We start from the raw sequence: 27116 nt of genomic DNA on the forward strand, positions 1-27116 counted from the left end.
GAAAGAAAGAAAGAAAGAAAGAAAGAAAGAAAGAAAGAAAGAAAGAAAGAAAGAAAGAAAGAAAGAGGGAGGAAAGGCTGGTGAGGTACTCTGGTGGCAGAGCGCGTACCTACGTACCTAGCATGTACAATGCCCTGGAGTTGATCTCCAAGCACCAAGAAGGAACAACAAGCAAAAAGAAAAGAAACCGCATATGGAGCCGTTTCAGGGCTGTGCAAGGGAAGGCTAGCTGTGCGTACTGAGCCCTAATGGCCGTTCGCTAACAACACCCCGAGCGTGGCCAGGCAGGACCTTTTCGCCCATCCTCATACTGGCATGGAAGAATTCATCATGGGAAGCATCGCTGTGTGTTGGATCCCAACCTACAGAGAGCCTCAGCTCAGCCACGGGCCTCACATGCCTGCAGGTCTGTTTTGACAGATTGGAAGCTGCGGGGCCTTGGGAGGCACTTGGGGCTCTATGCAGAGCCCATTAGTGAGCCTGTGTTTATGAATGCAGCTCCTCGGAGGGGGACATTACACCCAGTAATTGCCCCATTTGCTGGCCGGCTAGTTCCCTCAGGGCTCCCAAGAATGGAGACCAGAGAAATCTGACTCCTCCGAGCCTTCTCTGTCTGTGGCATCATTGGTTACAGCAGCTGTCCCCACAGGCCCTGGGACCCGCTTGACAGTAGCCCATGATGCAATTCACTTGGAAGAATGGTCCCTGATTGCCTGGCAATGTGCGCTGGTAATTACTGCAGCCTCGCCTTAATTGTGGAACAATTAACAAACACACCTGGGTCCCTGGAGCCCTGTGTGTGCCTGAACGTGTTCATGCACTTCTGCATGACAGGTGTGGGCCTGGTGTTGACTTTGGGGACACTGGTGGCTCAGCCTGTTCATGTGACAGTGATCCTCACCTTGTCAAAGGAGGGGGCGCATCGGATACCCGCCTTTCTTTGTCAGTTTTCTCTACATCCTTCGAGTCAGAGCTAAAGTCTAGATGTCTCGGGAGGAAATGCAATTGTTGGGCAGCAAAGGCCTCTAACTGCCTGTCTCTTTGTTTTTGGTACAGAGCTCTCGCCCATGAGAAGTTCACAAAGTGAGTATGCCAGACGCACCCACCCCACCTTCTCCCACTGTTGAGTGCTCCCTGTACCCGGTCGCCTCCACGCCCCTGCCACCACACCCCTGCCACCGCCAGCCTCCTGCCCATTCTTTGGTCCACGTGCATTTTTGGAGGCTTGCAGAGGCACCACCTGAGCAGTCCCCTGTGTCACACATCCAAACCTTGCTAGAATTTCTCCCATGTGCCTCACCTTATCTACCCCCACCTGCTCCTGGCTCCTCTTCCATGCCTCCCAGACCCCTCCCTGTCCACTTGGGCCTGCAAATGACCCGCCCTCCTCTTCCTTCCAGGGAACTGAAGTACGTGATTCAGAGGTTTGCAGAAGATCCAAGACAGGAAGTAAGTCTTTTTTTTTTTTTTTTTTTTTTTTACTTCCTGCCCCACACTTGAGTATTGGGGATGGGACCTAAGCAAACACTGAGCCATTCCTCAGTGCAGTGAGCCTTTTTTTCTACAGTAGAAAAATAGTTTGGGGGCCTCCTAGGTCTCCTTGCAGAGACCACTGAGTCACCAGATTCTTAGAACAGACTATACAGGTTCCAGCCCGTGTGCAGCCCGTGTGCCTCTTTTCCCCATGTGGAGCCTCTTGGACTTCGTTTTGGTTAGCCAGAGACTGGCAGACAGTGTCCCTGTGTCACATGGCTTCAGATTCCTCCATGAATGCCCAACCAGCTTCCGGTCAATGTTGTGGTCCCGTGTTTGGTGTTTGTGCTGCTAGTGTGGGGGTCCCTGGGCCACGGAAGGAATCAATCACTGAACTGGGAGCTCTCACAAAAGCTCTGAGCTCCAGAAAACCCAAGGGCAGATTAAGCTCTTGCCCCACATCAGGCACGCGCATGCTCCCTGTTAACCCTTACAAGCCCAAGAAGAAGCCATTATCCCTTCATGACTTCAGAATCACCCCCCCCCCCCCAGCCAGGCAGTGGTGGCACACACCTTTAGTCCCAGGGCTTGGGAAATAGAGCAGGCAGATCTCTGAGTTCAAGGACAGCCTGGTAATTCCAGGATAGCCAGAAGGAACAGAGCAACGCTGTCTCAAAAAAAAAAAACTCAAAAAGCATCACTGATATTCCTCCTGCCCAGCCCTCTCAGAGTTGGGAATGGAAGTTAAGTCATTAATGTCCCATACCACATAACCAGCTGTGGTGGTAAGGGCACACTGGCCCCGCCCAGAAGCATACATTCATGACCTGTGACCCAGTCTCTCAGGCCCCAAGTCTAGATTCTGTAGGGAAACGTCCCCAGACCTTCTTGCTTGCCTACAAGGCAGGCCCCACTAACCCTCATGATTTGAGATTCCCCAGATCTGGTCGAACCAAGACCATGTGTTATAAGCATCTTTCCTGCTTCTTATATGGTCTCCGGGCTGCAGTGGGAAACCTTATTCTAGAAAGTTCTATCTCCATCACAGGTTTTACAAACCATCTTCAGATACAGTTGGGAGAAAGCAGAAAGGCTAATGAGAAAATGTCACCAGCTGTGGTTTCAGCTGTCCTTAAGCCTGAAGCTGTGTGTATATATGTGTGCATGTATGGGATCACAGTGGGTAGGTGTGGGTGTGTGCATATGTGGGATCACAGTGGATAGGCGTGGATGTGTTTATGGGGGGGGGGTTCCTAGTGGGTAGGTGTGGGTGTGTATGTGCGTATTCGTGTGTGGCATCACAGTGGGTAGGTGTGGATGTGTGTATATGTGCATGTGTGAGATCACGGTGGGTAGATGTGTGTATATGTGTGTTCGTGTGTGTGATCACTGTGGGGGTGGGGGGGTAGGTATGGGTGTGTATATGTAGGCATGTATGAGCGTTTTCCAGCTAAGCCTCAGGATTGTCCTAGAGAGCTGAAGACATGTGGCTGGAGGCCTTTAGCTTGTGAAGCTAAAGGAAGTTCATGTGTTTCCTGGCTGCCTGGCTTGGACACTGTTCATGCTACCTTCATACCTGAGACTGTTTAGGACTGACAGTGTCTGTCCCCTCTGCCCACAGGTCCACTCGTGTCTGCTGAGCGTGCGGGCAGGCAAGGATGGCTGGTTCCAGCTCTACAGCCCTGGAGGGGTGGCCTGTGATGATGACGGGGAGCTGTTCGCCAGCATGGTACGTGGGGTCCCCACAGGAAGCTGCTGGTGGGCGTTGAGCTGGTCCATCCTGGGGTACACAGCAGCCAGCCCACTATGGCTTGCCTGCAAGTCTTTTGGACAGCACAGTGCCAGCCACATAGAGGGAGAGTGCCTTAGTTAGGGTTTTACTGCTGTGAACAGACACCATGACCAAGGCAGCTCTTATAAGGACAACATTTAATTGAGGCTGGCTTGCAGGTTCAGAGCTTCAGTCTGTTATCATCAAGGCAGGAGCATGGCAGCATCCAGGCAGGCATGGTACAGGAGAGGAGGAGCTGAGAGTTCTACAGATCTTTTCTTTTATGTATATGGGTACATGGTTGTGAGCCATCATGTGGTTGCTGGGAATTTGAATTTAGGACCTCTGCTCTCTCCAGTTGGCACCGCTCGCTCCAACTTAAAGATTTATTTATTATTATATCAAAGTACACTGTGGCTGTCTTCAGACAGCACCAGAAGAGGTCGTCAGATCTTATTACGGATGCTTGTGAGTCACCGTGGGGTTGCATGGATTTGAACTCATGACCTTCGTGAGAGTAGTCAGTGCTCTTAACCACTGAGCCATCTCTCCAGCCCCGAGTTCTACATCTTCACCTGAAGGTTGCTGTCCTGACTTCCAGGCCTCTAGGGCGAGGGTCTTAAAGCCCATGCCTACAGGGACACACTTACTCCAAGAACACAACTCCAAATAGTGCCACTCCCTGGGCTAAACATATTCAAACCACTGCAGAGAGTGTCACTAGTCCCTTTGTACCTGGGCCAAGAGCCTGTCACCTGCTCTGGGAAGTACAGAGAGAGGAAGTGACCTACCCAGGACGAAACATAGAAAGCAGATACAGAGACACACCCTGTTGGGGGGTACTCTGCCCTACAAAGCCACAGCCCTGTCTCTGTGGGTGTACATGTATGTGTACAAGTCGTTGGTCAGACTTGGTTGCTATGGTGATGTTCTATGCGAGGGACAGATTCATCTTGGCACAAGGTATGCCATAGCCACGTGCTTGGCCAGTCCTCATAATGAGAGGCTTGGGAGCCAGATTCAGGGTTCTCATCCCCACTTCCGATCATAGTATTGAGGTGTCACTAAAATATCCTCAGTGGCTTCTTCCCATAGAGCAATGGTTCTCAACCTTCCTAATGCTGCGACCCTTTAACAGTTCCTCATGTCATGGTGACCCCCAACCATACAATTATTTCATTGCTACTTCGTATCTGTAATTTTGCTGCTGTTATGAATCATAATGTGAATATCTGGTATGCAGGATATCTGATGTGACCCCTATAAAGGGATGGTTTGACCTCCCCGCCCCCAAAAGGGTTGTAACCTACAGGCTGAGAACAGAGCTTTGTATCAGCTAAGTCCTGTGCTCAGCTCTTTTGAATCACACCCGGGCCTCGAGAGGCCCAGAGAAGTCTAGTGGCTTGCTTGACAACACTTCTTTGCCAGCCCTTTGTAGACCAGATTACTGTTTCGAGGTAGTGGCTTCTTCTGTAGCAGAGGGACACGGATGCACTCTGATCTTTGACACACCCAACTCCATTACACATTCTTCTGGGGTCATGTGATGTGGAGAAAATGCAGGCATCTGCTAGACCTGGGCCTGGGGTCCCTGCCCAGTCTTCTCCTAGTTGGCCTTCTGTGCTGACTTGCTGGGTAGGCTCCATCTTCCTTGTAGGTAAAACAAGACAAAGAGAGGCTTCGCCAGGGCACCATAGGTAGCAATTGTGTGTAGTGTCAGGCATGAGAGACACACTGAGCCACCCAGGAACTCCTTTGACCCCAACTTGGTTCAGCTTATTTTTTTTCTCTCTCTTAGGGACTGGTTTGCAGGGTAAACAGCTACCACAGTGAATTTGGCATTGAGATCTGTGCAGTGACGATAGATAGGCGTGTTCCCCTCAGACACCACCTCAAGGGCCTTATTTTTAGCTCCCTATCCTTACGCATCCGCTCCAAGCCCCTTGCCTGCTCCCCTGGACCTGCTTTCTGAATGTCCTGTGTACCTAGAAACACGCTGAGCCACCTGGTTGTGCCACGTCTTGCTTACCGTCGCCTTGCTGGCTTCCTCTGATGTCACAGTTTCACCATGGCAATGCGTGGAGTCTCCCCCCACCCCTTCATGCGGGGACTCGGTGTGAGAGAGAACTCGGGGAGTAAGCTCCCGCCAGAGTGATTTCGTTTGTATGCCAGAGTTGTTAATGATGGAGCAGAAGAGTACATAGACAGGGAAGGAAGCAGGCAGCCTCGGGGATGCAAGCGTGTTGCTTCCATGGAGACACATGGCGAGAAGTGGTCCTTGGATTAGGCTGTCTCTTCGAGAGGATGTTTGGACTCCCCTGCCTCTGTTGACGAGTTTGGGAGCCCTTGCTTATATGCCATCACCTCTAAATACAAGATGGACAGACAGACACACACACACACACACACACACACACACACCACTCACAGCATATCTGGGGAGGGAGCAGGTTTTGCTGGGTGGGGTGATCTCTCGAAACAGCTTTTGGTTTGGTATCACAGAGAAAGGAGTGAGTCGGACCCCTTGTCCCCCACCTAGCAAGGACTGCCTAGAAATTTCTACCTAGTACCCTCAATGCTAGAAATGTATAAGACTAGTAGCTTGTGAAGGGAACTGAGGAAAAAGGAAGTCTTTTTTGTTGTTGTTGTTGTTTTGGTTTTTTTGTTACTGTAGTAAAATAGACTGTGAGTGTTAACATCTTGACTCGGAACATCCCGGCATGCCGGTACACGGGTCTGCATCCATCAGCACCACCCATCTGTGGAACACTCTGTCCTCACCCACTTTACTTCTGAACCCTTTAATGCTAGTCCTCCGATCCCCTGAACAACTCCAGTAGCCACTGCCTTCGCCTGCCTGGGTGACTGTGCCTGATGCCTGCACCCCATCCCACAGGGAACAGTCTGGTCATTACTGGAGACAAGGCAGTTGGCACAAGCAGGGAGGGTCACTGTTTCCTGGTTTTCCAAAACCTGTTCCTGCCCACGGGGGTGTGGGGGCCGGGCCGGGTGGGGGAGGCTGGTGCTAAGGGTCATAGCACCGCAGTGGCATCATGGGTACTTCACCTGTGTCTTCTCACCTCCCAGGTGCACATTCTCATGGGCTCCTGTTACAAGACCAAAAAGTTTCTGCTCTCACTGGCAGAAAACAAGCTGGGCCCCTGTATGCTCCTGGCCCTGAGAGGGAACCAGACCATGGCAGAGGTAAGGCCCTGGTCCCCAGGTTCCATTGCAGGGCATCTGTGTGAGGGGCAGGCAGTGTGGGCAAGGCAGGTGTGGTTGTAGCTTCCTGGATATGCAGCGACCTTTCTCAGGCTGCTGCTGGTTCATTGCAGTTGGGAGCTAGCGAGTGTTGATCACAGCCGTCCAGTAATTTCTGTTCTGATTATCTAGTACTATATAGCAACTGTCTGCACATAGAACATATAACAGACCAAGGGGTAGTCAGGCTCTCCTGGGTTATTTTTCCTTGGGGTCTCCTAGAGTTTGCATGGGGGTTGGAGCCCACGGGGTCCTTAATAAGGCTTCTTTCTCCGACTAGAGGACTGAAGCAGCCCCAGCCTCTCTGCTTTGTGGGGTTTGGGGGCCACTGCTCAAGTTGTCAAGAGCACAAGCCCAGGTGCCTCATGTCACTTCTAACTGTTCCTCTGTCCCCCCCACTTCTCACTGCTCCGAAGTCCCCCAATGCCACACACTCCCAGAACTCCTGTCCCGTGAGCAGTAGGGTTTTATAACGGCTGTCAGAATTGGGGAGCACCACCTTGCCACACTACCCTCTAGAGAGCAGTCGCCAAGCTGCCCATCAGTCAAGGGCGTGTGAATAGGGCCCCACCTTACAAGAAGGAACAGGCCCATTGGGAGAACCCTAGGTTTCCCTGGAGGTAGGATTGAGACATTAGCATGGGACCAAAGCAGAAAACGCCAAACTTCGGAAACGGCATACACCAAGGTCCTGTGGCAGGCCATTCCCTGACATACCCTCCATGGCTCCTGGCAGATCCTGTGTTTGATGCTGGAATACAATATCATCGACAACAACGACACCCAACTGCAGATCATCTCCACACTGGAGAGCACAGACGTGGGCAAGCGCATGTATGAACAGCTATGCGACCGGCAGCGGGAGCTGAAGGAGCTGGTAAGTTCTCAACTGCCCAACCATTCTCAGAGCGTGAGACAGCCTCCTTGTGCCTGCCGCTCCACACCCAGAGAGTTGGGGGTTGTTTCCTGTACTTCTCATGTGACTCTAGATGGACACAGAGAGGTAAGGCAGGCAGGCTGAAGTCACACGGCCCACTTCCACTTCGGTACAGGAGCCCATGTGTCATTGTCATACCTGATCCTAGCTGTATGTGTGCACACTCGGGTTCATGAGTGCATTCCTTTATACCCTTTACCCGGGAACCATCCTTTTCTCTCCCTACTATGGCTCTGGGCAAAAAGTATGCACAGCCCAGGTGTGACCAGCCTCACCACGAGACACTGGTATAAAACTTCTCTATCGCCTGCCAGGACTCTAGGTGGAAGTGGGTGCCACTTACCCTAAAACTGGACAGGTAACATCACCTCCCATCAGAGCATCTACATGTCCATCTCTGCCAGTGTTTCGGTGTCACATACTACTCTGCTGTGGCCAGCATGGCGTCTTCTTCCTGAGGAAGTAGCCATGGCTTCGTGAGCCTGGTGACAGAGCGGACATGTGTCTCAACTGGTCTTATTTCTTTTGCAGCAAAGGAAAGGCGGGCCCACCAGGCTAACACTGCCCTCCAAGTCCACGGTAAGTAGATTTTAGTCTCTGTGGGGTGGGGTGAGGTAGGGCGAGATTCGCAGAGCGGGGGAGGTGAGCGATCCAGCCCCTGGGATGAGGAATGATGGGGAGGGGACAGCACAGGTGTCTACCGTGGGACAGGGAGGTGGGTCCAGCTCTTCTAGAAGGTAAATGGACTGAAGGGGCTGAAATAGAAACCAAGCCAAATCAAGATGTTACGCTAAAGCTTTCTGTTGATACTGAGGAGGCTGGCGTTGTAGCTCACAGGTAGAGCACCCGTTTAGCCTGTGTGAGACTCTAGCTCTGACGCCTGAGAACAACAAAAGCTTGCTGGTGACGTCAGCAGTATTGCCTAGGGGTTGCCGGTAACCATGGTAACAATAGCAATTTTTTTTTTTTTACAACCCTGTATGGTCTGGTCTGTCCACCATTTCCCCCATTTCCTGAAGTCTTTGGGGATCTGATTTCTTGCTACCCGCCCCTGTCCTCAAGGCATGGCTTCCTCCTCATGGACCAGGAAGGCTGCTCAGGCTCCAGCCTCTGTGTCTCCATTCCAGCCAGCAGGAAAGGAGGAAGCGGCAGGGAACAGCCCGCCCTTCGCTTAGAGAGTCTTCCTAGAAGTTCTTGGGTTTTTTTTTTTTTTTTTTTTTTTTTTTTTTGGTCTGGCTGTCCATATTCAGTACCTGGCCATATTTAGCTGCAAAGAGTGCTGGGAAATTAGTTGTAATTGAGGGGACAGCTAAAAGTCAAAGAGAAGACCCTCACAGTCCAGGGCAATTGGCATGTGTGGCTCTCTGCCGGCTTGGAGCTGAGGGTGGTGGCTAGCTATTCACATGAGAGGGTGTGCACACACAAGCATACACACACATACACACACACCACGCATGTGCACGTGCACGCTCTGCTTGGGAGGGTGGCTGGCCTTGGGTTACAACCCAGCTGCGACTCAAAGCCGCGAGTCACACCTCAGGCTGAGCCACCAACCCCATAGCTTCTGGGGAACGCGAAGCCCTCGGGGTGGTCAGAGCCAGTGTTGGCTGCAGATGAGGCAGAGGGCCAGGGCCGAGGCCCGCTTGATGAGGGACACCCCGGCCTGCCCTGAGGTCACGAGATCATACCACTCACTGCAGGATGCGGACCTGGCCCGCCTGCTGAGCTCTGGCTCCTTTGGAAACCTGGAGAACCTCAGCTTGGCCTTCACCAACGTCACCAGTGCCTGTGCCGAGCACCTCATCAAACTGCCTTCCCTCAAGCAGCTCAATCTGTGGTCCACGCAGGTGCCCGCCCCACCCTGCCCTCTTCCTCACCCCCTCTACTTGACCTTTCCTACCCAGAGTCCATGGGCCCAGCCACTTGCTCTCCACACATAACCCTAACCCACTCTCCCACCACCACCACCCCTGAGACAAGAGGACGTTGGTGGCCTTGTGCCTATTTCCTAGTCAGAAATACTGAATCCCGGGGCAGTTCCTGCACAGACTCCTGAGTTGGGAGACACGGGGCTGAGGGTTTACCTCAGGTCTCCTGGTTTCTACTGAGAGGTGTACGTGTGAATATTCTCTTAGAGCCTGCTGGGGCCCCAGCTTCATACCCTGACCTAGCTCTTTAGGGTAAACAGGTTCCTCTGTCTCTGGAAAAGACCCCTCAAGCACTACCTCAGGCATAGGCGTCTTAGGCCACGTGCTCACAGAGAGACCCTTGCCTGGCCTACGTCCCTATGTCCCTGCCATAAACTAGATCTGAAACTCTTTGAAAAGAAAGCTGTGACCTCATAGCCTGACCACACACACACACACACACACACACACACACACACACACACACACTCCTCTCCCCAACCTGAGGTTCCCCTCCTCCTGGCCAGGAGAAGCTAAATACCCATCTACCCCCACAGTTTGGAGACGCCGGCCTGCGGCTCCTGTCGGAACACCTCACTATGCTCCAGGTGCTGAACCTGTGTGAGACCCCAGTCACCGACGCGGGCTTGCTGGCCCTCAGCTGTGAGTACCCGGGCCTTGCAGCAGGTGGGCTGACCCCAAGCTGGGCACCCTGGGAGAAGGGAAGAGTTCATCCATGGAGAACTCTATTGTAGCAGACCTGTTGCATGCCAGCACAGGCAAGGTGTGGCGCTGAGAACAAGCAGAGGGGTGTCCCCACCCTCGGGGAACTAGAAGTGTAGAGGAAAGGTGAAAGTCTACGAGATGAGCCTGGGCCTCTCTCCAGCTACCTTAAACCACTTGCAAGGAAAGTTCTCTGGGGCACACACACACACACACACACACACACACTAGCAACTCCAGCCTTGCTACTGGGTCCCCAGGTGCTCCTGGAGCTCTCTTGAGATGCATTTTGTGACAGGGGCCTGGGGGGAGGGGCTGGGATGCTGGTCTCACAGAACTTATCAAGGAAGGATATTGATCCTGGGAATCTGCATGCTCCAGTTTCCCTGTTTTCTAACCTGATAGCTTAGAGACAGGAGGCCTCTGGCTCAACTGTGAAATGGCCAGGCAGAATCTTGGGAGGTGGCAGAGAGAGAGTGACAGTAGACCACAGACGTGACTGTGACATTGCAAGTCTGTGGACTGGTTCTCCATGTTGGGAGCTCTGATACGGAGGAAATGAACGATATTGAGCCTACTTTCTGGGAGGCGTCCGCAGGTAGGAGGGTGGGCTCTGAATCGACCCTGCAGAATCCCCACTTGTCTGGCCCCCCTCCGGGGGGGGGGGTCTCAGCAAAAGCATTTGAATGTGTCTGCAGCAAGCACCTGTGTGGCTCCGTAGTGAACCCTACCTTGATGTTTGCTCTTGAGACCAAAAGTCAAAGATGTGAGCCAACAGGTACCAGGGAACATTCCAAAATCCCCAGGAGGCAGGACCAGGACCGGAAAGGGAGAGAAGGTCAAAGGTCAGGGACTAAGAAAAGACCCCAGAGCATGAGGTGGGCTACCTGTTGGTCCGTGATGGGTGAACTCACACCATCGCATCTCCCTCACACATCCCCACTGAGAGTTGGCTTAAGTGTCCCCATTCCGCCTTAGTCTTCCGTGCGGGCTCACTGTCTGTCTGTCTGTCTGTCTGTCTGTGCTTACCCCCCCAGCCATGAAGAGTCTTTGCAGTTTAAATATGAACAGCACCAAGCTCTCGGCTGACACCTATGAGGATCTGAAGGTAAATCGTCCCTGCTCGTTCCTTCCTTCCCTCCCTGGCCTGTCCACCCCTCTCTCCCTAGCCACCATTAGAGATGCTTCTCCTGCACGGTGCCTGGCCTACCAGGAGCAAACAGATGTGTCATCTATCAGAGCACATGTGCTTCTTAGGGAGGTGGGAGCAGGGGCTTCAGCGCTTCCTGCTTTGGGTCCCCGAGACACCCTAGCATCCCGGAAGCTGCTGTCAGAGGGTCCCCATAAGCCCTTGGTCAGGGTCCTCCTTCACTGGGGTCTCCCAGTGGCCCTGCAGCTACTACCAACTACTGTCTTCCATCTTCCCATAGCTGGGCTTACTCTCCGGTCCAGCCCTGGACCTAGTACCTGCTGAGCCCAATGGACAGACTTACGCCACTGCTAGTGTCTCTGAGGCCCCCTGCTCTGTGCTTTGATGGTTCACTGTGCAGTCCAGCCTAGTCTTTCTGTATCAGACAGCAGCTGCCATGATCTGTCACCAGAGAAGTCACTGAATCCCAGAGGACACAGGACTTAGGGGGCAGCAGTGGGGCCCACCCCTGTAGAGCTAGGCACAGTTAAGATGCCTCTGCAAACCAGTGCTCACAGCACTGGGCGAAGTTTGGAAGACATGTGGCCCCAGGACACGCACCTAGCTACATCTGTGCGTTTGCACACCAACACACCAAGGAGGGCACCTGGGCACACTGCAGTTTGAGAAGTATAGCTCTCGGGGTGTCTGCACTCAAGTCCCCCCCAAAACCAGAGCCCCCGGAATCAAGTGGGAGAGACTGCTTATGAGGAAACTCACTCTCCTTTTATGTTTCTTTTCATTGAGAGAGAGAGAGAGGGGAGAGAGAGAGAGAGAGAGAGAGAGAGAGAGAGAGAGAGAGAGAGAGAGAGAGAGAGAGAGAGAGCGCTGCATGTGTGGGGTACACTCAGAGGGCATACAGATTCTGTGGAGCTGGAGTTATAGGTGGTTGAGAGCCATCTGACGTGGGTGCTAGCAGCAATGCTGATCTCTCTAGTTCCTACTGTCTTCTTTTTAAAAAAAATATTGCTTGCTTTCCCCCCTCCCCTGCTGTGTGTGTGTGTGTGTGTGTGTGTGTGTGTGTGTGTGTGTGTGTGTGTGTGTTTGTGTCCAGGGCAGGTCGCTAGGTTTGCACAGCTAACACCTTTACCTTCTGAGCAGTCTGACCAGCCCCTTGCTTATTTTTTTATGCCCCAGAGGGACATGGTGCAGGCTCTGAGATACTACTAGCCTTTGACCAACCTCCATCTTTCCTCTCCTGGGGCATCTGGAGCCAACCTGACTGTTCAAAGACGTTTGTGCTAAATGCCAGACTTCTGCCACTTTCTGTGTCTCTGAGACCACCTGCCCCCGTGCTCTGATAAACCCACATGGTTAGCTATGCAGGTTTACCTGTAGCTTCTTCTGTATGGGCCTTCTACCCTGGGCAGAGAAGGCCATTGAAGATTGACGGTTGATAGGCACAGGACAGAGGCAATGAGCAGGCTGCGTGTGTGTGTGTGTGTGTGTGTGTGTGTGTGTGTGTGTGTGTGTACATGTGCATGGAGATACATGTGTATTACTGAATGGTACTGGTGGGTACACAGGTGTGTTGGGAAGGCAGGAAACCATTAATGAGTTCCAGGCAGCACTATATATACAGTGAAGGAGTGAGCCAGCTGTTGAGAGGCTAGTCCACCAGCAGGAACAAAAAGGAGGAGCTAAGAAGAGCCTTGCAGGTTGATTGGCCTTTGTCCCATGCCCAGTACCATATACACCCGACGAGGTAATGCATACTTCATCACTCGGAGCTAAAGACAGAAGGATTAGAAGTGAGGGGTCATCTTTAGCTTCATACCCGTTTGAGGCCAGCCTGGGCTGCATGAAGCTCTGTCTCAAATAAACAAATACAATAAAAGTATCAGGTGAAAGAAACCATAGTGCAGTTTAAGGATAGAGAAACCAAAGAGGAGTCCAAGCTGACTGCTGGTGTGTTCTGGTCCCTCACCTTCTCCGACCATTCTGTTAACAATGGGAAGGGACCTACGGAAATCTATTTCGTGGTGTTCAGGGCTTTCCCAGAATGCTGTGGTTCATTCTGAATGCCACCAGGGAGCCAGAGACAGGACTCAGTTTAGCTGTGATCACCAGGAAACAAGCCTCAGGATATCAGACGTGGCAATTAAAATTTTATCTACTCTGAGTGATGTCTCTGAGGCCACCTGTGCCCTGGGCTCTGTTTAAGGTCACCAGCCCAGCCCCTTCCAGAGCCCTGAGAGCCCCCCTCCTCCCCCCCCCCCCCCCCCCCCCCCCCCGCCTCATGGTGGACAGGGTGTGGGTGGTAGGAGACACTGGCTGGTATTTGACCAGGTACCTTTTTATCATCCACAGGCCAAGCTTCCTAATCTAAAGGAGGTTGATGTTCGCTACACGGAAGCCTGGTGAAGCCCCTCCCTCTGTGCACAGGATGGGCTCGCACAAAACAAAAAAGAAACAAAAACAAAACAAAAAAAGAAACAAACAAACAAAAAAATACCCGACTCTTGACTAATAGCCGTAGAGCAGAGCAGTGGGTCCCGGGGTGGTCCCAGCACCTGGCTGCGGGATAGATGGGGGAGTCTTGGGGAGGGCGGAGGGGGGAGGGGTGGGGAAATCCTCAGCACGCCCAACCCCTCGCCTAATTCTTAGAGCTTCATATTGGAACCTTTGACCTTGATCAAAAGCAGCCTTGGTGGCAACAAGAGGAAGAACAGCGGGTAGGGAGGGCAGGGGAGGGGTGGGCGGGGATCCCTTTGTGGATTTTCTTTGCCTTTTGTTGTGTGATACTGTGGGGGGAGGGGGGCATTCATCCAACCCGATGCTGTCCACTCGGGCCAGAAGGAGGACGCTTTCTTCCTGGAGGTGCACCGAGCTGAGATCTCGCCCCTTCCATTGGGACAGGAATATCCAGTCATGTCACCCCATCGTCCTGTGTCTCCCACCATCGCTATGCAAAGTGGTTCTTGTTGTACATAAGATTTAAATAACGCACCTATTTAAGAAACGTTGACAAATTGCGGGTCTGGGACCCGCTCTTATTTATGAAGTCTTTGACCGGCCCTCCCTCCTCACCTGCCCCCACTTGCCTGCCCTCCCCACCTCCCCCTTGGCGTGTAGTACTGTCTGGACCAGTCAGCTGTCGGGTTAGTGCTAGTGGTTCTGGTTTTTTGTTTTGTTTTTTTGTTGTTTTTTTTTTTTAAGGAAACAAACAACAACGGGGAAAAAAAGACTTTTGGAAACTTAATTGCTTTTTTTCCTTACGGGACTCTTGTATGCTAATGCTCTCCTGGTCAGTCAGTCTGCCCACTCGCTACTCTGTATTATTTCCAGATGTCTCCAGCTTCCTTGTGGGTGGGGATCAAGGTGGGAGGGAAGAGGAGGAAAGAGATGGATTCTCCCTGTTGTAGCTCACACCTCCCCTCCTCTGCTTCTGTGACTCTGGAAGGGCCCTGACCTTCCCTCCCTGTATACCCCATAGGAGAGTTGGTCCTCCGAGGTCCTGCTGTTGTCCCTCACCCCCTTTTAAAGCTGTCCCTGTCCCCTACTGAGACTTGCAACCTGTGGCCTCCCCCAGCCCCCTGTGGTTCACTAACGCATGCCCCACGCCCACCTCTTTGCATGGTCTCTTGGGAGAGAAGAGCTCTGTCACCCAGCCAGCCCGACCTCACCCGACTGTCCACACCTTCCCTCCACAGACACGGTCACTGCTGCACCCCCTTCCCATCATGTCCCGAGGCAGACCAACCTCATTTCTTTTTACAGACAGTTGGCTTTTTCTTACCAAGCCCTTTCACTGTACAGAAACAGCCCTTTGACAATTCTTTTGGGAGTCCTCCTCTTTCCCCCACTCCAGCCCTTTTTATGTTGGTTTAGCACAAATCTCCACCCCCCTCCAACCTCCAAACCAGACCCTCTACCAGTCGATATTAATTGTTTTATATCTATTTAATCTTATTTGATGGAGACCATGCTTCGGTTGTTTTATACTTTGCCAGGTAAACTTTATTACCCACCCCAACCCCAACTATGCCCTAATTTTTTTAAAAAAGAAAAAAAAACCACACACAAAAAAACAAAACAAAAAAAAAAAAAACAAGACAAAACAAACACAGAGACTTTGGGTTCAAGTCTCGGTCTTAATTCCCTTTCTGTGGCAGGTTTTCTTCCGTGCGTGTGCCTGTGTGTGTGTGTGTGTGTGTGTGGAGTGAGTTCTGATTTGTGTTCGTTTCTCTGTTGATTTCTGTTGTTGCTTTCTTCCAACCCCGACCCTGGTTTCCGTACTTCACAGCACCCCGGTGCAGAGAGAAGCAGAAGCAGAAAAAATAAAAAATAAAATAAAGTTAAAAAAAAATAAAAAAATTAAAAAAAGAAAAAAAGGGAAAAAATTTAAAAAGGAAAAAAAAAAAAACAGAAGAACTAAGACATGCCACCCCCGCCCCACCCCCACTTTCACCCCGCAATGTTGCTTTTCTTGATGGTTAATAATAAATACTGTCACGTAGCTGTGTACAAAGAGATGTGAAATACTTTCAGGCAAAAATAAACTGTAAGTGACTCATGAAAGTTGGCCTTGCTGTGTGGTTGTGGGGAGTGGGGGCGGGGCGGACGGAGAGGGGTGGGGGGGAGGTCCTATGCAGGGAGGGGGCCAGGACACACCTGAGGACTGGCTTCTCAGCTCTTGATGCTGTTCAGAAGGTCGCAGTGGGCTTTAGCCTAGCACCCGGCCAGCCATGGCTGCTTCCCAGGTAAGTCTCTTAAGAGATCATCAGGCATGATGGTACACACCCGTCATCCCAGTTCTTGAGGCCAAAGCAGGAAGGTCTGGAGTTCAAGGCTAGTCTGGGCTACGTAGACCTGTGGCGAAGCTAGTGGGAGAAGTCAGAAAACTTGGTAACACGCTTGGTAGATGAGCATTGTGAGGACCTGAATTTGAACCCCCGACATCCACATACAATGACAGGAACTGTGGCATGCATACACTTGGGAGTCCCAGAGCTTAGGATGATGGAGACGGATCTGTGGAGCTTGTGGGCTGCCCAGCCCAGCTAAACAAGTAAGTTTCACATTCTGAGACCCTGTTTCAAAAACTTAAGGTGGAGAAGATAATTGGGGACTTGATGTTGTCCTTCAGTCTCCATGTGTCCACACACAGACACGTCAGAGAATTCGTTTCCATCCTTTTCTAAGCTGTTGGCCTTCTGTGGATATCCCCACTGCCCTGAGTTAAGCTGTTGTGTCGATCAAATGCCCCTTTTCCCTTCCCTCTGCCCTCCTAGACAACCTGATGCTCTCTGTATCTGGCAGGAGTATCCTGGCTACCTCACACACAGCTCCTCTCCTGGGTTGCCTCTTGTCCCATGAGTAGAAAGGCCGGGAACGAGCCACCCAGCCGAGGCCACATGATGTATGTGCTGTGGGGACGGGGAAGCTTGGGTTTCTTCCATGGAACAGGATAGGCCTGGACAAGGGGACACAACCAAAAGGTGTGCTCTTGGGGGCTGGAGGGATGGATGACTCTGGTTAAGAGCACTGACTGCTCTTCCAGAGGTCCTGAGTTCAAATCCCAGCACCCACAGGGTGGCTCACAACCACCTGTGCTGGGATCCGATGCCCTCTTTTGGTATGTCTGAAGACAGCAACAGTGTACTCACATAGATTATATATATATATATATATATATATATATATATATATATATATATATATTATAAAAGGTGCACTCTCAAGAGCTGGGTCACCTCCATACCTCAGTAGCCTACCGTGGGCACACTGGGGCATGCCTGTGTGTGACCTTTCACATGCTTCTTTTTCTAGGCCTAGGCCAGGTGGGAGGAACGGATTTCCGAATGGAAAACTGCTTGGATAAGAGAGTGGAATCATGTTGGTATCAGGAAAAGCAGGTGAGAGGGAGAGTCCCTTCCAGGGCATTCTAAGAACTGCCACCCAAGAGCTGTGCTGTCACCGATCCGGGTGGTACCTGGCCAGGCTGGAAGGTCTGAGCCAGCTAGCTGGTTCTCAGCACTGATGGGAGGGGGAGCTAAGAAAACTTGGCTTCAGCAGGTGGAAGCTCAGAGTAGACAAGCCGTCTTTGCAAGCCTGTCTGCTGAAACTAAACAAATAGGCACACTGTGGCCAAGCAGATCTGCCCCCGGGCGGCTGTAGAACATGTAGCTCACATGTCCAACACGCAAGCAAGGTTTACAGTGCATGACTTAGCGGCAAAGCATATCCGCTGAAGGTAAACACTGGGGGGCATATAGGCAGTGGGCCCAGCCAAATGTCTGGCTAACACAGAGTACACACACACAATAGTACACTCACATACAGTTCTACGGAGCAAGAAAGCCATCCCATACAGTGACATAAATGACTGGTGAGAGATCATGCCAAGTGTAAAGGGAGCCAGGCATAGCAGAACGGCTGTATGGTGGTTGTTGTTTAAGATTTATTTGTTTTATGTATGTTAGTACACTGTAGCACTGTAACTGTACAGATGGTTGTGAGCCTTCATGTGGAATTGAATTTTTAGGACCTCTGCTCACTCCAGTCAACTCTGCTTGCTCAGTGCCTGCTTGCTCCTGCCCAAGGATTTATTTATTATTATACATAAGTACACTGTAGCTATTTTAAGATGTGCCAGAAGCGGGTGTCAGATCTCATTACAGGTTGTTGTGAGCCACCATGTGGTTGCTGGGATTTGAACTCAGTACCTTTGGAAGAGCAGTCAGTGCTCTTACCCACTGAGCCATCTCGCCAGCCCGTTGAGCAGGTGCAAGCCCTCCTCTGTAACGGCAGAGAGCTCCATGGTGTTATGTTGGAGGGGCTTGTTAAGGACACAGAGGGGACAAGAGGAGACCTGTGGACTCTGCATCTGGGTCTTTGTGATACGGAAAGCTAGAATCAAGAAACTGTCCACTGGGGCTGGTGAGATGGCTCAGCAGGTAAGAGCACCTGACTGCTCTTCCAAAGGTCCTGAGTTCAAATCCCAGCAACCACATGGTGGCTCATAACCATCCATAACAAGATCTGACGCCCTCTTCTGGAGTGTCTGAAGACAGCTACAGTGTACTTACATATAATAAATAAATACATCTTTAAAAAAAGAAAAGAAAAGAAAAGAAACTGTCCACTGCAAACTAGTGTCCTGTATCACATCATAACAACTTTTCGAATTAGCATCTGAAGGAAGCAGCCAAATATCTAAAGACCAGGGCTAGAGGTATAACTCACTTGCCTAGGGTGCAGGAGACCCATATAGATGATAGGATATTTGGTCATAAAAGAGAAAGAAGGGGCTGGAGAGATGGCTCAGCGGTTAAGAGCACTGACTGCTCTTCCGAAGGTTCTGAGTTCAAATCCCAGTAACCACATGGTGGATCACAACCATCCGTAATGAGATCTGATGCCCTTTTCTGGTGTGTCTGAAGACAGCTACAGTGTACTCACATATAACAAATAAATCTTGAGAGAGAGACAGAGAGAGAGAGAAATACCAAAATATCCTATACCATAAATATACCTCCAAACCCGTAATGCTGAGGAGAAGAGATCCAACGCAAAGGCCCAGGTATGATTCCATCTGTAGGAAATGTCCAAGTACAGAGGATTGGAAAGCCACCTGACGTCTGTCAGGGTTTGGGTGGACAGACTGTCTGCTGACGGGTGCAGGGGTTCCTCTTGGGGATAGCAGGATTCTAGAGTTAGATACCGAGAAGATTCATGGCATGGTGCCGGCTCTGTGAGCCACAGGAAAGTGCACTTGTGAGGATTACTAAGGGGTTGGCGAGACAGCTCGGCAGCTAAGCACATTTGCTGCTCTTGCAGAAGACCAGAGAGTTTGTTTCCCAGTGTCCTGTTGATTGGCTTGCAAGCCACCTATAACTTCATTCCCGGGTGGATCTTTCGCCCCCTTCTGGCCTCCCAGGGCATTGCACTCATTTGCACATACACACATCCATACGGAGAATTAAAAAGAATTTGTAATGTTGATTGCTGTCCCAGGTATTTACAGCTCAATTTAAAAATAAACCAACAAGAACAACAAATTGTGCATCAGGCATGTTGGCTTATACCTGCCACTTCAACTGAGTCAGAGTGGCCTTGAGCTCAGGACTAGCCTGGCCATCCTCCTGGACATCCTTCAGAATCTTGAGGATACAGACATGTTCCCCAACCCTAAATACAAAGCAGTGCAGCCGATTGAAGGGCAGTAATTTGGGGGATTTTGTCTTGTATTTTGGTGGTGGTGTCTGAGAACGAGCCTTACAGAATAGTCCCGGGTGACCTGGACATCACTATGCAGACTAGGCAGGCCTTGAATCTGCTGTGATCCTCCTGCCTCGGTCTCCTGGATACTGAGATTACAGGTGTGCACCACCCTGTCCTGACAAACAAGAACATTTTAAGGGACAGGGCAAATGTTCTCAGTCCTGTGGTAACACCTACTGCAAGCCAGGCAGCCCTTGCGAAGCTGCCTCTGAATTGGTGGGTCTTTAGACTCTACTGCCACCTGCTGGGGAATCATAATAAAGAGTAAACTCGGCGATGTAAAAGGACTGACTCCATTGGCAATGCACAGCCCGCCTGGATGTTCATGGTAGGGTAGGTGGCTTTGGGTTACTTCTCAGAAAACTCTAGCAGTATTTGGACACCATCCCAAAACATGCTGGCTTTCTTCTCTGACGCTACTCTAATTCTAGCTGAGAGGACATTGGCCTCTATAGCCTTGCTGTGGTCCATCTGTGAACTGTACTACAGTACTGGTAGTTAGAACCACGGGCTCTGGGTGCTTATCAAGGTTCCCAGATCACTCCTGTACATGTCAGTTTCCAGGCAAGATGCTGCTCTTGAGGCTGGCGCCACATTGAAGTCTCCTACGGGGCTGTGAACCCACTAAAGACTGGGCTCCCTCAGAGAATGAGGCGGCTGCTCTGGGATGGGGCCTGGTAATGAAAGGCCAGATGGTTCTACTGTCCAGCCAGGTTTCAGACCACTGCTTTAAAAGCCTGGCTGCTAAGGTGCAGAGCGTAGGACCGACAGCGCTGGTACCTCTGTGATGCAAGGTCTTAGGCTAGCCCTATATGCCTGCCATAATCTATTTGAATGAGGCCCTTGGGTGACTTCTGCTTACCCTCCTCGGAGTAACCTTAACTGGGAGGTGCTACAGCCTATGCGGGGTCAGCTATGACATCAGCAGGGTGTCCTGTTTGGAAGTCAAGATTTGGGGACCTGGATGGTAGAGTGTTGAACCTGGGTTTGGGTGAAAGCAGCTGCCCAGGACCCAGGAGCTGCGTGCCCACATAGTGCCCCTGAGACCTGTTAGCAGAGATATGCTTTCTGTACAAGGTATGAAGATGGTGAGGCTAGAATGGAAGGGACATCTCACAGTGACAGACCTCCCTGGGCTGGGTGGGTTGTTTGTATTTGTTTTAAGGCAGGGTCTCTTTACCCTGCACTGGCTGTCCTGGAACTCACTATGTAGACCAGACTGGCCTCAAACTCACAGAACTCCACCTGCTTACGCTTCCCAGGTTCTGGGATTAAAGGCGTGCCCCGCCATGCCCCGCCATGCCCCGCCATGCCCCGCCTGCCCTTGGCTATTTTTAATGCTCTCAAGGTAAGGGTAAAAAGAAGGGCCCCAGCTCCACACGGGCTGGCCTGCCTCCTCTCATTTGTGTGGAAGAGAAGGGCTGAGGATCCAGAAGGAAACTGGGATGCCCCAGGGCACAGGATGCCTTCCAGGTGGTCAGGGCGCTGCCTTCTATACACACACTGGCTGCTGGGAAGCTGCTAGGTGAGGTGTGAGGTCATTGGCCAGGGAAGCTGAGGGTTGCGCTAAGCCCAAAGCTAGATAGGTAGGGAGGGCTACATAGCAAGACTCTCAGAAACACTGTTTCCAGCACTTACATTTTGGGAAGCAAAAAGGAAACAGGTGGAATTGACCTGGGATCCCTCTAAAGACAACGGTGTCTTACGTAGCCTGGGGTAGCCTTGAACTCAAGATGCCCCTGCCTCAGCATCCCAGTATGCTGAGGTTTACCTCTGTCTTGGTTTTATTACAGTGAAGAAATAACCCTAACCAAGGCAACTCTTTTTTTTTTTTTTTTAAGATTGATTTATTTATTTTTATGTGCCTTTTGGTGTTTTTTTGCCTGCGTTCATCCGTGAAGCATGAGTTACAGACAGTTGTGGGTGCTGCGAATGGAACCTGGGTCCTCTGGAAGAGCAGCAAGTGCTCCCACTCGCACTGAGCCATCTCACTAGCCCCTCAAAGCAACTCTTATAAAGGAAAACATTCCATTGGGACTGGCATCTCGCGGTGGTGGGAAGCATGGCAGCGTGCAGGCAGACACAGGGCTGGAGGAGCCGAGAGCTCTGAACGCAGCCGGGAGAGGAGTGGGATTCCACACCGGGTGCACAGGAGATGTTAAAGCCCGCCCTCGTGGTGACGCACTTCCTCCAGTGAGGCCACACCTTGCAATAGTGGCACTTCCTATGAGCCAAGCCTCCAAGCGCATGAATCTATGGGGAGCCGAACCCTATCAAAGCACCAGAACCACGAGGCCCCGGCTAGAATCGATGGTAATCATGTGATTCTTTATCCGCAAGCGTTCTCCTTTCAACATGGAACCGATGTAAAACTAGCAATGAAGCATTGTACATGCTGCTATCTCCCATAAGAGGCGTCAAGACAAAGTGGCGTAGGATTGGAGTGCACCTGCGTTTGGCTCTCCACAGTTTAAGGGCTCCGCAGATGTGGTACGGCCGGTTCTAGTACTTCTATAAAACAGGAGTCCGGAAAGTGACTCTGAGAAGCAGAGACCCTCAATGGCTGGAGATTGAGTCTCCTCCCGCCTCTCCCAGTCTTCCCCTTTCACAGGGTCGCCTATAGCCTAGGCTAGCCTATGACTCTCCACATAGCCAAGGATGGACTTGGATTTCTCCTCCCATTGTTGCACCTCCCAAGTGCTGGGGTTGTAGCCTTCCACCACCATGACTGGATTTACTGGCGGTGATCCCAAGGCTTTGCGTATGCTAGGCGCGCGCAGCTGGTTGAATGCAAAGAATGGGGCAGTCGTGACTGTGACAGCCTACTGCGCGTGTCCAGTAGGAGGGAGAAACAGATCTGACCCACACCTTTGCATGGTATAACTGAATGGATACTGGGTTAGTGGGGCGTGCTGGCTTGCTGGGCAACGGAGCGGAGTCGGTGACTCAGGTGTGTGAGCTGTCTCTAACAGGGTTGGAGGGTGGGACTGGAGTTTGGGGGAAATGCAGGGGCTTAATTATTTGAGCATACTGGGCAAGCTGTCTAGCGCTGAGCCACACCCCAACCCCAAACTGCAGTGTTTTGTTGTTGTTGTTGTTGTTTTAGCTTGCATTTTGAACAATCAAGTGTGCCCCTGGGGCAGTCAGAGATTCCTCCAAATTCTGGTGGTCCCCCCCACCCCCGTGGCCACGGCAGGGAGCGGCCTCCCTTTGTTGGCACAGGCTCAAGTTCTCACAGTTTGATGAGTCCATGCATGTGACATCTAAAACAGAGAACCCATCGAGGGAGCCCATCGAGGGCATGAGGGCACGGGGGGGTAAGGGGAGGAGAGGAGAGGAGAGGGGAGGCACAAGTGCTGACACAAACAGGTTTCATTCGAGACAATGAAGACATCTGAGATTGACTGTGTGGTGTCTCTGTGGAGTCTGAGACACTATAAACATTAGTGTGTGGACCATAGGTGTATGTGGCTGATGTGTGTATGAACTGAGTCTCAAGGCTGTGTGAGAATGTATTGGGGGGGTGTCTCTGTGTGTCGCTCAGGGTGAAGCCGTTGCCTAACATGCAGGAGACCCTGGATCCCATTCCCACCCAGCACTATACAAAAAGTGTGATTTAAATTCATTTTATTATGTTCATTTATGGGGGAGGGGGGGAAGGGTCAAGGAAGAGCTTGTGAAAGGGAGTTCTCTCTTTCTACCATATGGCACCTGGGGATTGAGCTTAAAAATGTTAGGTCTGGGGTTGGAGAGTTGGCTCAGCTGTTATGAGCACTGACTGCTTACTCTTCCAGAGGTCCTGAGTTCAATTCCCAGCAACAATATGGTGGCTCACAACCGTCTGTAATGGAATCCGATGCCCTCTTCTGGTGTGTCTGAAGACAGCTACAGTGTACTCACATATATAGAATAAATAAATCTTTAAAAAAAAAAAAAAAGAAAGAAAGAAAGAAAAGAAAAGAAAGAAAAAGGGAAAAAAAAAGTCAGCCAGACATGGTGGCGCACGCCTTTAGTCCCAGCACTTGGGAGGCAGAGGCAGGCGGATTTCTGAGTTCGAGGCCAGCCTGATCTACAGAGTGAGTTCCAGGGTAGCCAGGGCTACACAGAAAAACTCTGTCTCGGGAAAAAAAAAAAAAAAGTCAGACTGCCAGACCTGGGGGCAAATGTCCGTACTCACTGAACCATGTGTATGCACGCGCGCGCACGCGCGCATGTAGGGAGAAAGAGAGAGAGAGAATACACATCTATTGTACACAAGGCACCTCAAGGACTCAGGAACTATAAAACACATGCCATCTGTGACCTCAAGCCCCACCCAGTCTAAGTGAGGAGGCAGCCATGAAGAGAGTGGATAAAAGGCACAGGACCTCTGAGAGGAGCCTGGGTTCCGAGGCAGCCTAAGCCCAGACAGGAAGACTCTGGGAATGACTCCCCAGAGTGGAGATGAACCAGTCTTCCAGGCAGAGGGAAGAACATGTCGGAACACCCTTAGGCAGGGCCAGGCTTTTAGGAAGGGCTGAAGAAACCGCAGGGAGACCTCTGGATCTGCGCAGCAGAGGAAGGGCTAACTAAGGCCTCTTGGGTTTGTATCCCAGAACAATGAACTTGGGTCGGGTACGGAGTGGGGCGCGCTAAATGATAAGCTGGGAATTGTTTGTCTTCCTGGCACCTTCTCCTTCCCCATTCTCATGAAGTGCACATGCGCTGTGGGAGGGGGCTGATGATAACTGGAGCAGGAAACAGGGTTTCTCTGTTAAGCAAGCAGCCAGCTGAGGGCACTTTGAGGACAAAATGGGGGCTGGCAAAGGAGGGCAGGTAGCAAGGCCCACCGGGATGCTCACACCTGTCGCGGGCCCGCTGGCATCCCTGCATCCCCTAATGGGTCAGATCAGAGGGCAAGGCCGGCGGCTTCAGCACTCCGGGGTCCCAGCTGCTGCAGATCAGGGCTGAGGCTGGGCTGAGCTGGCCACTGGGGGCGGGAGGCCGCATTCCCAACCTGGGCCCCTGACGTCAATGTTACCATGGAGACCCAGTTTCCCTTACAGGAGGCAGCTGCTGCAGCGCTCTCCCCTTCAACACACACACACACACACACACACACACACACACACACACACACACACACACACACACACACACACACCAGGCTGGGAAGGCTGAGGAGAGCTGTAAGAGTAGGCTAAGGCTCACAGGCTGCAGCTCGGCCCGGAGCACAGTCCTTCCTGCAGGGAGGAGTCAGGGTGCCAGGACCAGGAGGGCTCCCTGCCCGCGTCTCAGATGTGGCTGCTTTCTTGCATTGGCTTCCGAGGTAGAAGGATAGAAAACTCTGTGAGATAGGAACCTGGATCTCCCACTTTGGGGTCCAGAAACTGTAATCTTAGCATCTACAGTGCGGAACCTGAGTATCCTTGCAGGAGCTGGGTGTTCTGCCGAACTCCTCCTGCAGAAGGGACCATCCGAGGGCAAAGAGCACCAATTCTGGGCTTGGTCTATCGCTCACTTGGTAGAATCATTCACAAAGCCTTGGGTTCGTTCCCAAGTACCAGATAGAACTGGGTGAGGCGATACATACCGTACCGTAACCGGGCACTTGGATGATGGAGGCAAAAGGGTAGATCAGAAGTTCAAGGTCATTCCCCATTACTTAGTGAGTTAGAGGCTAACATGGGCTACAGAGACCTAGTCTCAAAGGGAGAAGGAAAGAGTGGAAGAGGGGGCAGTAGAAGAGGTTTCTGCTTGCCCTCCTTCCTCTCCTCCACTGGGTGAAGTTAAGTGCTGGGGCGTTGCCCTGCCCCACATTTGAGGGCTCCACAAATATTTCTGTGGGCCATGCTTGTATCAGAAAACAGCAGCCAGCAGATGGAAAGGGTGGGGGAGGAACAGTGTCGGGGCTCAGCTGCCCCCTGCTGGTTGCTCCTGAAGGGGAATGATTCAAGGAGAGCTCTAAAGATTTTCCAGGTTGTAGACACTGAGCATGAGCTGAGGCCCCACCCCCCCCCAGGCGGCAGTTCTGTCCTGTCCTTCTTTCTGGTCTCCTTCTGTTGATCCCAGACAGGGTTTCTCTGTGTAGCCCAGGCTGTCCTGGAACTCACTCTGCAGACCAGGCGGGCCTCGAACTCACAAAGATCTTCCTGTCTCTGCCTCCCGAGCGCTGTGATGCACTGCCACCACCCAGCCTTCATTCTAGTGTCTTAATGACTGCTGAAGAAGGCTTCTACCTCAGACCTGTTCCTCACTCCTTCCCTGCCCCTCTCTGGTTCTTCCCCAGCGTGGGTGTGAGGGTGGATAAAGGACTCTCTCTCTCGTTCCCATTGCTGTCACCCCTGACCCTGGTTGGTTACTGTGTGGGTTTCTTGGATGCTGTTCCAGTGCTGGCCCAGGTGTGAGCTTCGACAATCACTGTGGAACAGGAACAAGGTAAGAGTTGTGTCCCCGACCCCAGTCCTCCACTTTGAGCATTCTCCAGACTCCTGCAGTGTCTCAAGGGTCTCCCTTTTTTGAATGGGATCTGCTTCTGCCCCGAAATCGGTGTGACTCCCCTCCCCGCCCAGTTACCAGCTTTCTAGCTCCCTGAATGTGGGCTTTTGACCACAGCTACCTCTCTCTGCTCAGGACCACTTAACACACTTCTCCCTGGTCAGGCAGGGACAGCCTGGCAGGAGTTCACTTCTGTCTCTTGAAGGCACAGTATCTGCTGGTCGGGCGGCCTGTGCACATCCTTTAAAACACCCAGAGGAACAGATTAAACATCTGGAGGAACAGATTAAACATCTGGAGGTACTAGTTATTTCCCCAGGGCATCAAGACCTGAGACAAGCCCCGAACTACCTCTGGTCCCCGACTGCGTGGGAAAGCCCCCCAGAAATTTTAAATTACCTGAGCAAGAGATGTGGCACATTATTGTCTGTGGAAACACATTTTTGTTTCTATTGCAAGTGGTTAGCAAGCACTAGGCAATGAGATGGCTCAGTGGCCGAGGGCGCTTGCCACTAACCCTAATGATTTGAGTTGAATCTCCAGGAACCGAATGGGAGAGAATGGGAGAGAATGGGAGAGAACCAGCTCCTGTAAGTTGTCCTTTGACCTTCACATGTGTGGTGTGTTATGGAGTGTGCATACCCCGCCCCTGGGTGCCACTAAATGTAATAAAAAGAATGTGTATATCCTAAACGCGTCATTTTAACCTTCTTGTGTGTGCCACGTTGCTGGAGATGGAGCCTGGGGCCTTGCGCATGCTAAGTTCACACCCTGAGCTCCACCCCTAGCCCCTGTTGAAATCATTTTTTTTCTACACATGAGTCACTAACTCTTCACTTCGATCTCCTCTCTCAGTGCCTGACAACGTCTTTCTGATGTGTGTCTCTAGCTGCTCCATTTAGCTACTCTGTGGATCTCAGATAAGTGGAATCAAACGATATATACTCTCTGCATCCGGCTTATCTCTCTGAATATGTCTTCCGGGGTCGTCCTTATTGTAGCACGGGTCATCACTGCTGTCCTTTTCGTGGCTATGTAATATTCCACTCTCTATACATGTCCTGCCCCAAAATTGTTTATTGTGTTTTGTGTAGACATAAGTAATTGTGTGTGTGTGTGTGTATATGTGTGTGTGTGTGTATGTGTGTGTGT

At 51.5% G+C, this 27116-nt stretch overlaps 1 protein-coding gene across 2 annotated transcripts in view; it reads left to right on the plus strand.

Annotated features, from left to right (window-relative positions):
- The window catches only part of Cmip (c-Maf inducing protein), a 209822-nt gene extending 194040 nt beyond the window's left edge, over positions 1-15782 (plus strand). For both annotated transcript variants that reach the window (XM_021220262.2, XM_029532451.1), the window contains exons 12-21: positions 1057-1083; positions 1401-1449; positions 3095-3202; positions 6332-6448; positions 7242-7382; positions 7974-8021; positions 9143-9289; positions 9907-10012; positions 11110-11180; positions 13572-15782. In XM_021220262.2, coding sequence (XP_021075921.1) covers positions 1057-1083; positions 1401-1449; positions 3095-3202; positions 6332-6448; positions 7242-7382; positions 7974-8021; positions 9143-9289; positions 9907-10012; positions 11110-11180; positions 13572-13625 — 868 coding nt within the window. In that variant the 3' untranslated portion in view covers positions 13626-15782. The remainder of the gene's footprint in view (positions 1-1056; positions 1084-1400; positions 1450-3094; positions 3203-6331; positions 6449-7241; positions 7383-7973; positions 8022-9142; positions 9290-9906; positions 10013-11109; positions 11181-13571) is intronic.
- Positions 15783-27116: the final 11334 nt, after the last annotated feature.

The sequence above is a fragment of the Mus pahari genome, chromosome 20, assembly GCF_900095145.1.
Source record: "Mus pahari chromosome 20, PAHARI_EIJ_v1.1, whole genome shotgun sequence".
Taxonomy (NCBI): domain Eukaryota; kingdom Metazoa; phylum Chordata; class Mammalia; order Rodentia; family Muridae; genus Mus; species Mus pahari.